Here is a 12,820-nt window from a genome sequence, read left to right as displayed (position 1 = left end):
GACGATGGAGCCCTGAAGAATCCTAGGGCCTGGGAGGCCCGTGTCCGAGAACACTCAGCTCTGTCTAGGAGCCTGAAGCAGCCTTTGGGCTTGGATGGGCCCAGGGAGCCTCAAGGCCTCTTCAGCTACATAGCCCCCACCAGGTGGGGGACGAGCTGCTTCCATGGCTGAAACCTGGGCTGGGACAGCCGAGCTGGGAGCCGGCCCACCTCATTGTTCAAGGCCCTCATTTGGAGCCCCACTCTCCCTGACCCCCATGTAAACAAGCTACTACTGCAAGTTCGTATTTTATTTCCAATATGTTCGGAGCTTTGATTTTTGCATTTTTGTAAAAAAGTTTTCACTTAATTCATTGAAAGCCCTTTCGTGCTGAGCCCAAGGGGGCACCTGGGCCGGGCTAGACCCTTTACAGCCCTCTTGCTCCCACCCCAGACCCCCAGTGCTGGGAGCGGGGTGGCTTCCCTCTGCCCTCCCGCCCCCATTGCATCTCTCTGTACAGAACAATTTTTAAAATGGAAGCTAAGACACAATATACATTGGACAGGCACGCACACACATGCACACGGGCGTCCGCTCCACACGGGCAGGACGTCAGCTGCACTCAGAGAGCACCAAGGAATGCATATGGAGCCCCTCCTGGCGAGGAGGGCAGAGCCTGAGCCCCGCCTTGGTCCTCACAGTCCGCAGCTCCTCCCACCTATTGCCCTGCTAGCTGCCAGAGGGAGGGGGGACAGCACGGAAGGCCGTGCAGGAGGAGGACAGCTGAGGGCAGCTGGGGATGATGGATAGGGCAGTGCCAGCCTGGTAGGTGGCCCTCGGGCCAGGGAGGCTGCTCTGGGAGCCCAGAGCGGGGTGGGGGAGGACTGGTGGACCCCCGGCCTCAGGAACCTGAGGGGTAGAACGCCTGGGCCTTGCCCCTCCAGGAGCTTCAAGGGCCCAGGGTCGGGAGTGGGGCTGGCCCCACAACTTTGGCCTGCCAGCCCCAGACTAAATAGACATTTGGTAAAACGAGGAGCTAGGCTGGCTTCAACCCCCAGCATACCCCCTCAAGCCTCACAGCTGGGAACCAGTTCTGCCCCCAGACCCTCCACACTCCTGGCTCTCACCCTGGCCTGGGGAGGTGGGATGACAGGGCCCGCCCTGAAGGCTTGTCCCCTCCCCTCAGCCCCTTCTAGCTTCCACCCTTCCCTGCTCAGGCCCCAGGAAGAAGTTAAAAATAGTTAGTTCTTACATAAAAAAAGAGACAGAAACAGATTCCCTGCCAAAAGGCCAGTTGGGAGAAGAGAGGACTTTGTCTCTGCAGTGGGAAAGGTAGGGAGCGGGCAGGGGGAGGACTGCAAAATAGTTTTTTCTTTTAAAAAGTGCTTGGTAAGTCTGTTTTAAAGTGTGTGTCTATATCTATGTACAGATATACACACAGACACTGTTCACACACTGGCTGCCCACGCATACCTGCACACATACAGAATGTATACATATACATAATCATATACATATACATACATACATACATATATATATACTTTAAAAAGTCCTAGGTGAGAAGATCTGAGCCAGGCCGGGGCCAGGCCTACAGGGTCACGACTGGAGGGCATGGGCCCGGCCTGGCTGGCAGACAGGGCACTCACTGCCCTCGGCACAGAGCTCACACAGCACGGCGTGTTGGCACGGCAGCACCGCTCGGTTCTGCTCCTGACACTTAAGGCATTTCACCGACTGCATGTGGAACACGGCCTGGGGGAGAGGGACAGCATGGTCACTGGTCTGGCCCCTTGTCGGACCAGGGGTTTCCCCAACTCTCACTTGAGCCCCCTTGGGATGAGGAAACTGGGGCACAGAGCTCAACCATGTGCTCACAGGCCCCAGCTGACAAGAACAGGGTTAGAGGTCAGGCTGATCATCTCAAGGCTTCTAATTTCCACTTGCAGCTGCAAGGCCGAGCGTGGGGGACTCGGAGTCCGGGCACGGGGGAGGGGCAGGGCCAGAGCTGCTCTGCAGCTCCCACCTGGATGGGCTCGTCCTCGCACAGAGGCTTCGGTTTCTTGTCTCGTTTGACCTTGTAGTGACCCTAGGTCCCCAAACGAGAACTATGGAGTCTGGAAGGACAGTGACGTGCCCCAGGTGACATGGTTACATGTGGGGCCTGGCTGCCAAATGCCCAGTGAAGGGAAGAATGCTCTTCCCCCTGTGCCATGCTCCCCTGGGGACCCAGCAGGGTACTGAGGAATGCATACAGTAGCCCTGGGGACCTAACCATTCTGGAATGTCTGCTGATGTGCACAGAGCTCACAGGAGAAGCGGTCAGGATGCAATTTAGGGCCAAGGTGTAATAATACAGCTCAGGTCAATGCCTGCCCTCCAAAGTGCCAGGCGTGGGCCCCGGCACCTGCCTACCTCCAACCTTCCCACTTCCCAGTGAGTGACATTCTCTTCCCAGCTCCCCTCCACCAGGCCAGCATTTTGTGTGAGCCCAGCTGCTGAAGAAGGAGGGTGGCCATCCCTGGAGCAGCGGGGACATATCTGAGTCCAAGCACTGGTTGAGGCCACTGTACATCCCCACCCTGTGCTCCCCCATCCTCCGAGGCTGACCTTGTCCACTTGCTCTAAGTGAGCCCGCAGCTGCTTCTGGAGGGAGTAGAGGGTGGAGAGTGAGAGGGCCTCCAGGTTGGAGAAAGTGGGTAGGGCCTGTGGGTCGGGGCCCGAGTGCAGCCGCTCCAGCTCCTCCTGTAGTTTCTTCACCTGCACCTCCAGTGCATCCCGCTGTTCCCGGGCCAACTCGCACTCAGCGCCTGCTGCGCTGGCCCGCTCACCGGCCTCCTCTGCCTCCTTCTTCCAGGCATCACAAGCCTGTGGGCCCAATACGCAGCACCTTGTCACGATGGCCCCCTGCCCTTGCCCCCCTGCCCTGAGAGTGCATCTCTCAGAGCCTGTGTGGGCCGCTGTGGCTGCAGGGCCTGCTGGGGAGCTGGGTCAGGTGCCTGGGGAGGGGGGCAAGGAGGAGGCTGATGCTGCCTGCAGAGAAGAGAGGTTTCAGGACCTGCGAGAGACCCTCTGTGGGCAGGGAAGAGGGCTGAGCCCAGCACAGCATGGGTGAATGAGGCACCTCCAGGGGCAGCCAGGCTGTAGTTGGACATAGGGGCCATCTCAAAACCTAGAACCCTGGACCTAGAGCCCTGGAGAGTCAGGGTTTCTGGGGAGAAGCAAGCAATGCTGTGGGACCAGACCAAATAAGCAGCTCACAGAGGGAGTTCCGGGCCTGGGACACCAGCCACCCCAGGGTCCTGACTGGTAAGACAAGTCTTTCCACAGGGGTAGAGAGTAAACAAAACTGAGTTTCTGCTCTGTTCTCCAAGACCCCTGACCTCCCCCAGCCCCTGCATCCACTCTGTGTAAGATGGGCTTGGGCAAGATGCTGCCAGGCCCTGGGGAAGGTGGGTGGGCGCGGCCCAATACCTGCTTCGCCTGCTTCCAGGATTCCTCCCACTGCTTGATGGTGCTGTTGGCTTCGTCCAGCTCTTGCCGAAGCCGGGCCAGCTCGGCAGCCCCCGGCCCTGACAGGAAGGCAGGGGAAGTGCCCGGGGAGAAGCTTCCAGAGGCAAAATGCTCCCAGATGCTGCTGTTCATCCCGTTCAGACCTGTCCCAGGAAGGGGAGGACCATCAGAGGTCTGAAGGAAGGGCTTTGGGCCCAGCCCTGCCTGGGGGCTTAAGGGGGCTTGCTGTGCAAAGCTCCAGCAATGTCAGGCTGGGGAATTTCACAGGGATGTGTAGGCATCACCTGTTACTCATCAGCTGCCATTTAACTCCCGAGTCTCAGCATCCCCATCTGTAAAGTGGGGTTCCCATCATTTGCCTCACAAGGGACCTGGGAAGTGCTGCAGGGAGAGTAGTCTGTGAATCTGGCAATTTGTGATCACAGCTTCACTTTTAGGCTAGAGAAAGGGGAGCCTTATTGCACCCTGATGTGAAGCCCAGGAGGCGATTCAGGGGAAGAAATGAGTCAGAGCCTCAAGGATCCCTGGGTCCATTACCCCTTGTTCTACAATGAGGAAACTGAGATAAAATATGTTGCCAAGAATCACTCAAACAGTAAGTGGCAGCGCCAATACAGTCAGGGCGTCTGACTGCAAAGGCCTGCTCCCTGCAGTAAGCTAAGGTGCGTGCCCCCCCCCAACAGATGTTTACCTACACCACGTGCCCCTGGTCCGTGGCCCCCTGGGTGGCCCGTCTTGTGAGGGAGACCCATATCCATCCACCTCTGGCCTCATTCTGCCCACACAGATTCTAATGACCCCTTTCTTGATCCCTTTCCACTAAAACAACCAGGACGTTCCAGAACCAAATGGATTTAAGACAGTCTCTCCTTCAGACTCCAGATGTTCACGGGTGCAGAGCTCTGCAGCAAGTGTATGCACATGGCCAGTGTCATCCTGTGTGGAGACACGTGGCTACCCGCTCCATCCTGGAAGTGAGAACATGGGATCACTGCGCCGACACAACCTTGTCCAGCTCTGCCCGCATCGTGCCTCTCTTTCCACGCAGGTGGCATCTCCTCTTGTGGAGAAGAGCCACTTCCTCACAGAGGGCGTCCAGGTTAGGACCCTCTATTATTCTGAATTACAGCGCCCAGCCCACTGCCTCCACACGACAGTGACGGTCTCTACTGTGACCTAATGTCTGGGCACATCTGCCTCCTCCAACAGATCACAGCTCCCATGCCAGCAGGGACTATTGAGCTCACACTGTATCCACAAAGCTGCTCAGTAATTACATGGAGAAGGAATGAATATGTGGCTGGAAAATAGGGCTACAGTCGAGATGCCTCCAGAATGTGGGGCAAGTCAGACAAATGCACCACTGAGCATGAGGCTGAAAGCGTCAGCACCAACTATAACGTGCTAAGAAATCCATGTGCTGCTCTGATCTCCGGAGTTTAGGGAGGGCCTCAAACCTGGTCAGAACGTCCAAGGGCAGCGCAGAGGCTCAGGCTCAGTGTGACCAAGATGCCCAGCACCCTCGGGAGAGGGTACTTCTTATCTCCTTGAACAGCTGCCAGGGGAGGGAAGCGAGAGTAGCAGCTGCTGCTTACTGAGGGGCCGCGGGCTGGGCGCTATGCAGTCTCCCGTGTTACCTCAGTGAGCGTCTGCCCGGCCCCATGCGGGGAGACGAGCACCCGCTGTCGTGGCGGAGCCTGCAGGCTCCACACTGCGCTTCTAGACCCTCTGCTCTGACACGCCCTCCAGAACCCCCAGTCCACACGGCTCTAATGCTGTTTTTGGCAGACAGCCTTTGGGGCTGGAGCTGGGTCTCCCTGGTGCTTCTGCCTGCCAGGAAGGACACCTCGCGCCTGCGGTCAGCCTGCCCTCAGGAGCTCCGGGTGACTGGGCAGAACCACTACACTGGCATGAGGAACAGACCCTGGTGACTCTGAGGCCACTGCTTCTCACTGTGCAGGAGGCCGATGCCTGGCACTTCACTCATCTTATTTCGTTTAAGCCTCGAAACCATCTTATGAGGAAACTAAGGCAGAGAGGCTAAGTCTCTTGCCCAGGTTCACAAAGATAAGAGAATCTTGGAATAGCGACCTCATTCGCCTCCAAGTCCAGGGCCCCTGCTCTACCTCTACTCTGTACTGTCTCTAGCCATGGCCAAAGCAGCCAAAGGCACTTTCCGGAAACCCAGAGTCCTGCCCCAAGCCTTAGGGAGCCATCCATACCCCCTCTTACCCAAAGATCCATGTGATGCTGAAGTCCCCAAAAATGTGTTTTCTGACTGGCTCAGGTGGCCCTGGGGCTGCTGCAGGAAGTGTGAGGAGAGGCTGACAGGAGGGGACGGGGACGCTGAGTGGAAGGAGGCAGAGCTGCCTAAGGAGCCAGGGATGTTCACGGGTGCAGAGCTCTGCAGCAAGCTGCCGCCTGCAAGAGAGGTCCCGGAGGGTGGCGCGGTGAGGGCTGGGCAAGCCACGTGGAGCCACACTGAGCAGAGGACTGCCCGTCTGCCCACCCCGGGCCAGGCTGGGCCCCTGGAGCGCCCCCCGCGCCGCCCTGCCCGCCCACTGCCCAGTACCGATTGTGATGCTGCCTGGGTGGGGCACTGTGCTGCTATCGAAAGTTTTTTCTAGGGCAGCTACCCCAAACTCGTTCAGGTCCAGGTCATCCAGGGCAGACTCTAGAGACAGAGTGATTGGAGTATGAGTCTCCCAGTCTCCCAAGGGGCCACACAATCCTGAGGTTCCCGGCCTCACCTCCTGGACCCACCTACCCTTTATTGCCCCATCTGCCTCGGTGTCACCCCCAGGACCTGTGCTCTTTCAAGCCTCTGCCTGTGTTTGGGCTGCTCCTGTGCCAATAGTGACCCCCCTCCCCCAACCCATGCTGTCTGCTTAGCCAAGTCCAGCTCAAATGGCTCTCCTTTCTGAAGACTTCTTTGATACTCCCAGGGGTAACTGAGTCCTGATCTAGGGTCCCTGCATCTGACAGAGGTCTTGTCTCCTGATGTTATAGCCTGTATGTCTCACCCCTCAGTCCACTGAGGGCAGGCAGGTCTCTGGGCCCTCAATGGTTAGTGCATAGTAGGTGTTCAACAAATGTCCACTGTGCTCTGATGAACTGAACTGGTAGGATGGGAACGATGTCCTTCCCTGAGGGCAGGAATAGCATGTCTTCATTTCTATCACCCCAGTGCCTGTGACAGGACCTGGCACAAAGTGGCACCCATAAATGACTGCTGAAAGAGAAGGGAAGTGGCTTCTAATGACCAGGAATTCTGAGGACAGTTGTGTGGGTTGTTCACTGCACGAGGATACCCATTGGGGGCTGAATGACATATGCTGTGGAATGAGACTACACATACCCATAAGAAGAGGCATCTCTTTCTAATGCTCACAAAAGAGCAAATAGGAAGGCTAATCTGCTATAAGGGCTAGTCCTGGCCCTGTACCTTGGGATCATTTTCCATTTAGGTCAAAGGGCTCAAAGTGGCCACCCTCTGACTCTCCCAAGACAGATGGTCTAAAGTGACCAGTATACTGATTTGAGTCTCATTCCAATGACCTAGTAATTCTGACTCCAGACCTGGTCCTAGACTCAGCAACAGAAGTGGCCCAATTACCTATGACCGACTCTACCGTGTCGCTGGTGGGGTAGAAGGGCAGAGCATTTGCATTCATTCCAGGGACGCTGCTGGTGCCGGCAGGGCTAGGGGGAGTAGCTGCTAGGCTGGAGGTGATACTAGAAGAGATGCTTGAGGTCAGGGGGCTGCCCACAGGGAGGATGCCCAGCATGTCCTGCAATGAGAGAGTGAAGAGGAGACACAATGGGATGGCTGCCATGGAGGCTGTGGCTAACGGCTGAAGACAGAAGCTGGGTGGGGCAGAAGCGAAGGGTGCAACCCGCTCTCATCTGGTTGCCTCCATGCCCAGGTGGGGCCTTGTGGAAAGGCTGAAGTTGGAGAGGTGTGGCTTGGAGGCTGCAGGACCCACTCATTCCTAAAGTCCTGCAGTAGGGGAATGGACAAGTTGAGTCCAGTGCCAGTATAGATGCTCAATGAATTTTTTTTTTTGACTGACTGATGAGTGAATCCAGGAGGTTAAGGGCTCCAGGGCCTGGCCCCCACCCACCTTAATCCTGCCCTCAGTCTGTAGAGAAAGCAGTGCCCCACACTCCCTGAAGAAGCCTCCTGGGGTTCTGGGCCCGTCCTGTCCACAGCAGGTGCCAGAAGGGAAGAAAGGGGGCTGAGGGCTTGTACCTGTTTGGGCTGAAGCAGAGGCTGCTCTTGACTTCTGGGCTCTAGTGAGTGGGGTTTTAACTTGGCCTGAGAGAAAAGTCAGGGAGCAGGTGGTGAATGTGGTGCTAAGGAGGGCCCGAGTCCGCGAGTCCTCCCAAGCATCGACCGGCTGCGGCTCACTGAGGCCGCAGGTCCCAGGGGGCAGAGAGCCAGCAAACACCCGCTGTGCAGTCCCCCTTCACACACGTGCACCTTCCTTCCCTACCCTAGGGCCCAGGGGAGCTGCTCCTCTCCTCCCTGGCAACTCCAAGTCTCAGATAAGCCCAGTTATGGACCCCTCTTGTCCTGCTCCTCAAAGCCCTGCTGTCCCATCAAGGCAGCACAGGGCAAGGAAAAGACTGGATGTGGGATCCAAAGACTGAGGTAGGAACCCCTACCCGCCTGTTAACTGTATCTGACACTGGGCAAGGTGCTCAGCCTGGAACCTGCCTGTCTTCCTCTGTAAAATGGGACGACCTTACTCACTCTGCTCAGTCTTGAAGAGGCTGGGAACAGGGACTCCCTAGTAGCCAGTCATGCTCCCCAGAGCTGGGCTATGACAGCACTCTAGGGCTTCTACAGCTCCATACAAAAGGTGGCTAACCTCACCGGGCTGCCCCCTCATCCCTTACCTGGGATTTCAAATTTTTCAGGTACTCGGCTCCCACCTGATCTTCCCTCTCGAAGCCAGGAGCCTTCTTATAGCTGCCAGGGGCGAGGCCAGACTCCCCAGGGAAGACAATGCCTTCCAGATTCGGGGGCTTCCTGATGGAGCCCGGCGGGGAGCCACAGAGGTTAGATGGACTACCTAGACTGCTGTTTCTACAGAGGAGCTGCAGAGAAGAAAGACAGCAGGCTGGTGGGCAAAATGCAGGTTGGGGCATGGCCCATCCTCTGTCCCCTCCGCAGAGGGAGATTCTTCAGCAAGAGGCTTGGTTCCATTTTCATTTGCCAGTGGGCAGCAAGCACCACCCAGGCACCCAAAACGTCCCAAGGGAACTGTGTGTCAGAGGCCAACCGGGGCTTTGTCCTTTCTACCAGCTCTACCCAGGCTGATCACAGGCTTCCGGGACACCACCCCGCCATCAGTTTCTGACAGAGAGAAGAACCCTGAGACAGAAAAGGCAGAACCCTTTGGCTGGAGACCTCCTCCCCAAGCACGGGGCACAAGAGGTAGGTGTTGACTCTGGGCAGGCATGGTGCCCACCCACCCCTAGGCAGGCACGTACGGCGCTGAGGTCAGGGGCATGCGGGCTGGAGGGGCTCACGGGCACCGAGTCTCCGGCAGCAGATGGCATGTACAAGACGGGACCTGGCTGGGTGGGGCTGGACACAGCTGAGGAAGGCTGCAGGTCATCACCAAGGGGTGGCTCTGGAAGAGACAGGGGCAGGGTGTCAGCAGGCTCCTGAGCCAGTTCTGCCCTCCAAAGATGTATCTGGGTCTCTTTCAAAGGAGATCCTCCATCCCCTTGCACATAAAGGGAAACATACCTTGTTTCTATTAATATGCACTGTGCACTTACTACGTGCCAGGCAATTTGTACTGTGCATCTTCACAATGACTGGAAAACAGAAGTAATATCATGGTCTCCATTTTACAGATAAGGAAACTGAGGGTCAGAGAGGTAAGGTAAATCTCCCAAGGTGGCTGAGCTAGGAAACAGAGAGCAGGGATTTGAACCCTGATCCACATGGAGCCTGAGCCATTAATCGCTTCTCTGTGCTGCCTCAGCTGGGCCTACCTCTGAGCTAAGAGGCCCTGCCTGGGCCCTCAGTTTACATTTTGCTTAAATCCCAGAGAGAAGGCCTGAGCCTAGAAACAGGTTAAGGACAAACAGAGCAGTGGCCTGGAGCAGACACAGGTTTTAGCTCAAGCCCAGTCCCTGAGATTGGCAGTGGTGGTCTGGAGCTGTGCTGAGCAGTACGGCAGCCCACGACCACATGTGGCTGCTGAGTACCTGGAATGGGGCTGGTCTGGACTGGAATGTGCTGCAGCTATTCAAGTGCACACCAGGTTTCAAAGACTTGGTTTGAAAAAAAAAACCAAAGTAAAATATCTTGATGATTTTATATTGATTATATTTTAAATGGTATTATTTTAGATTGGATTAAATAAAAATATTATTAAAAAACTAATCTATTTCTTTTTCTTTTTTTTAGATGTGATAACTAGAAAATCTAAAATGACATAAGGAGGTTGCATTATATTTTGATTGGACAGCTCTGCTCTCAGCTGTTCAATTAGTGATGTCTGCCATGGGGGTGGCATGGGGTGGCTGCTGGGATCTACCTAGTTGGCTCAGAGTGCCTCACCCTGCCTGGACTGTGAGTGCCCAACCAGGCACTCTCTGCTCTCTATCTCCCAACCTTAGAAGCTCCAGGGTTTTGAGGCAGTTCTAGAGAGGTGGGACAGAAGGGTGGGGGAATAGAACTTCCAGTGGGGACAAGGCCCACTCTGTCCGACGGACTGAGCATAGTGGGAGGTGAGGGTAGAGAAGGCACTGCCCCAGGGCAACGGGAACAGCGTACGTTCTACATGGGCGAAGGCGCAGAAAGGTCCTCTGGGACAGCTGCCCGACTGCTGCATGTCGTTGCACTTGGTAGATTTATAGATCTAGAGGGCAGAGCAGAGCAGAGGTGGGTCAGGCAGGCAGCAGTGCCTTTGGCACGGCTGGGTTAGCTTAGTAACCTCTTCTTTCTCCTCCCTACTCCACGCCACTTCCTCAAGTCTCTCCCTACCAACTTCATACTCAAGACAGAGTAAGCAGACACTGCCACCCCTATGCCCAACAAGCCCCAACCCGGCCCTCACAAAGGGGTCTTCTTCATGCTGTTCTCACTCCTGATCTTGGCCTGAGCTGTGACTTTCCAATGTGCCTCTAGGCATTTAGAGAGCCAAGTTCACAGGCAATACTTCCCCACCCTCAATTGGGATCTACGCTGGGTCTAACTTTCCACCCTGCTGTCTGTGGCCCATTTCTGCCCACGTGTCTATCTTAGGGTGTCCTGACCTCCATGGAACCAGGGAAAGGGACAGCATGTGCCTCTATGTACCCTATGTGAGATCCTGGCACACTGACATAGCCCCGGGCCACACCATGGGGGCTGTGTCAGGGAAGCTGCTGATACCCTACGTTCTGATCTAGAATAGGACGACTGTAAGGGTCCTTTTTATTTTTTTAAATCCTGACGTCACGTTAAGTACCATAAGTGGTACAAAGCCCAGAATGGCCAAGTCACCATGCTCAGCGCATGCCCTCCCTGTCAGGGGGAGAGCGGAGGGCTGCTAGCTGAATGTGGGCTCAGAACAAAGGAGGTTGCCATTTAGGATGCAGGGCTCCTTTAGGCCCTGCCTGGTGGGGAGCCTATGGCTACTTCCCTCTTCCAGGAGGTGTCAGGGTGGGCTCTGCCAACATCTGTCCAGACTGTCCTTTCCTTTCTCCTTGCTTTCCAAAGAGGGTATGTTAAGCCACCCACAATCCTCAAAGGGCTGCAGCTCTGGCCTCCCTCCAAGGCCCACCTCAGGGTGGAACTGTTGCTCCGTGCGGGTGTGGCAGTACTGGCAAGAGTCTCCGTTCTCACACTTCCCGGGGTCTCCCCACTCATCCCCGTGTTTTACGTTTGGACATGGAGATGACCTGGTTCAAAGAGAGGGAGGGGTCAGACGGACGGACGAGAAGATCCGGGGGATGACAATGAGATCTCTGTTCAGGGCCCGTCTCTGGTCTCCCTACTTTGCAAAGCCAGGCTCAGAAATACGAAAGATCAGCAGTAGAGTGAGAGCCTTACTAGGGCCAGAAGCCAGGCTTTGCTTCACTGGCCCAGCCTAGCTGCATCACCAAGAAGGACACTGTTTGGTTCCCTTCAGCCAAGTCCTCCCCCCAAGCACTATGCAGCCCAAGGAGAGCCAGGCTACAGCCACCACACTTTTCACACCATGGCCTGGCCCTAGAAGACGCCCCACAGGATCAGATCTAAAGGGGCCTCTGACCCAAGATCCTCATTTCATGCCAAAGGAGGATCTAGGCAGGCCCCCCTCATCGTTCAACTATCCTGACCATTCCCTCCCCTTGTTCCTGGGTCCTGCGATCCTGTAATCCCCAGGCTGGCCTCCCTGCCTCCCTGAGAGCACAGTGGAAGCAGCCCCTGCCATGATCCCTCCCCTGCCACCCTCCCTCCCACAGCTGGCCTGCTTGGGCCAAAGGACCTGTATTTGTGTTTCCGGGGGCTCCGCCGCCGGTCCTTGCTGTTGTGGTAGTAGGGACAGGCATAACCCTGGCGGCACAGCCGCGGGGGCTTCTTGCACGGCTCCGTCTTATAGTTCCCCAGCACATAAGCGGTCTCTGCACAGGGGGCCAGAGGCAGGGCTCAGATTGCGGGGAGCAGGTGGTGGGGGGAGGAGAAGCCACTGGGAAGGGGTCTAGGAGCCAAGGCTTTTCTGAGAGGTATGAGCAGGGCCACCTCCTCACGTGCTAATGCCAAGACCTGGACCCAGGAGGGAAGTAAGGAGGACGCCATGGTCCCTCACTGGAGATACTCACAGCTCAGAGTAAAAAAGGCACCCTTGGGAGAGTTGAGAATACAAGTAAGCGTACTTATACACATGCACAACTACGTATGTATGAAAGCCCCCTGAGGAATTTGGGGAGCACCTCGGGTGATGGGAGCAAGGCAAGGTGTGTCTGAAAAGACTCCCCCAGAATTGCCCCTGAACAATGGGGCTGCAGTTGGCTGGACGTAACATGGGATGAGGGGGCAAGTGCCTGCCAGCAGAGGTGGTGGCTTGGGTTGGAGAAGGCAGTGGGTGGTGGTGAGCCATGTCCTCAGAGCAGCTACAGGAAGGAGAGGGGAGAGGACAGACAGCTGGTGGGAGGGGACATGGCCATCTGTGTGGCCATCTCTACCTTGCCACCGTGGCTCCTCACTGAGGATTTTTTCTATCATGGCGTGGCTCGCGGCCCCAGCAGACTGGCCCTCTATGCTGCCCTCTACTGTGGTCTGGCCGTTCTGCAAGGCCTCCATTGCCTGGAGCTCCCTGGGAGGAGAGGACAGAGAGCG

At 56.4% G+C, this 12,820-nt stretch overlaps 1 protein-coding gene across 3 annotated transcripts in view; it reads right to left on the bottom strand.

The window, feature by feature from the left end:
• Positions 1 to 274: 274 nt before the first annotated feature.
• The window catches only part of UNK (unk zinc finger), a 32,575-nt gene continuing 20,029 nt past the window's right edge, over positions 275 to 12,820 (bottom strand). Inside the window, exons 4-16 of one of the 3 annotated variants that reach the window (XM_045513576.2) lie at positions 12,667 to 12,797; positions 11,970 to 12,105; positions 11,283 to 11,400; positions 10,292 to 10,376; positions 8,974 to 9,134; positions 8,395 to 8,595; positions 7,745 to 7,810; positions 7,109 to 7,283; positions 6,065 to 6,166; positions 5,725 to 5,913; positions 3,454 to 3,635; positions 2,590 to 2,847; positions 275 to 1,734 (exon numbers count right to left, since the gene is read on the bottom strand). In XM_045513576.2, coding sequence (XP_045369532.2) covers positions 1,579 to 1,734; positions 2,590 to 2,847; positions 3,454 to 3,635; positions 5,725 to 5,913; positions 6,065 to 6,166; positions 7,109 to 7,283; positions 7,745 to 7,810; positions 8,395 to 8,595; positions 8,974 to 9,134; positions 10,292 to 10,376; positions 11,283 to 11,400; positions 11,970 to 12,105; positions 12,667 to 12,797 — 1,960 coding nt within the window. In that variant the 3' untranslated portion in view covers positions 275 to 1,578. The remainder of the gene's footprint in view (positions 1,735 to 2,589; positions 2,848 to 3,453; positions 3,636 to 5,724; positions 5,914 to 6,064; positions 6,167 to 7,108; positions 7,284 to 7,744; positions 7,811 to 8,394; positions 8,596 to 8,973; positions 9,135 to 10,291; positions 10,377 to 11,282; positions 11,401 to 11,969; positions 12,106 to 12,666; positions 12,798 to 12,820) is intronic. The other 2 variants (XM_010950751.3, XM_074343707.1) reach the window with 2 other exon arrangements.

The sequence above is a fragment of the Camelus bactrianus genome, chromosome 16, assembly GCF_048773025.1.
Source record: "Camelus bactrianus isolate YW-2024 breed Bactrian camel chromosome 16, ASM4877302v1, whole genome shotgun sequence".
Taxonomy (NCBI): domain Eukaryota; kingdom Metazoa; phylum Chordata; class Mammalia; order Artiodactyla; family Camelidae; genus Camelus; species Camelus bactrianus.
The sequence above is the reverse complement of the archived record's forward strand: the minus strand, read 5'-3'. Positions and strand labels throughout refer to the sequence as shown.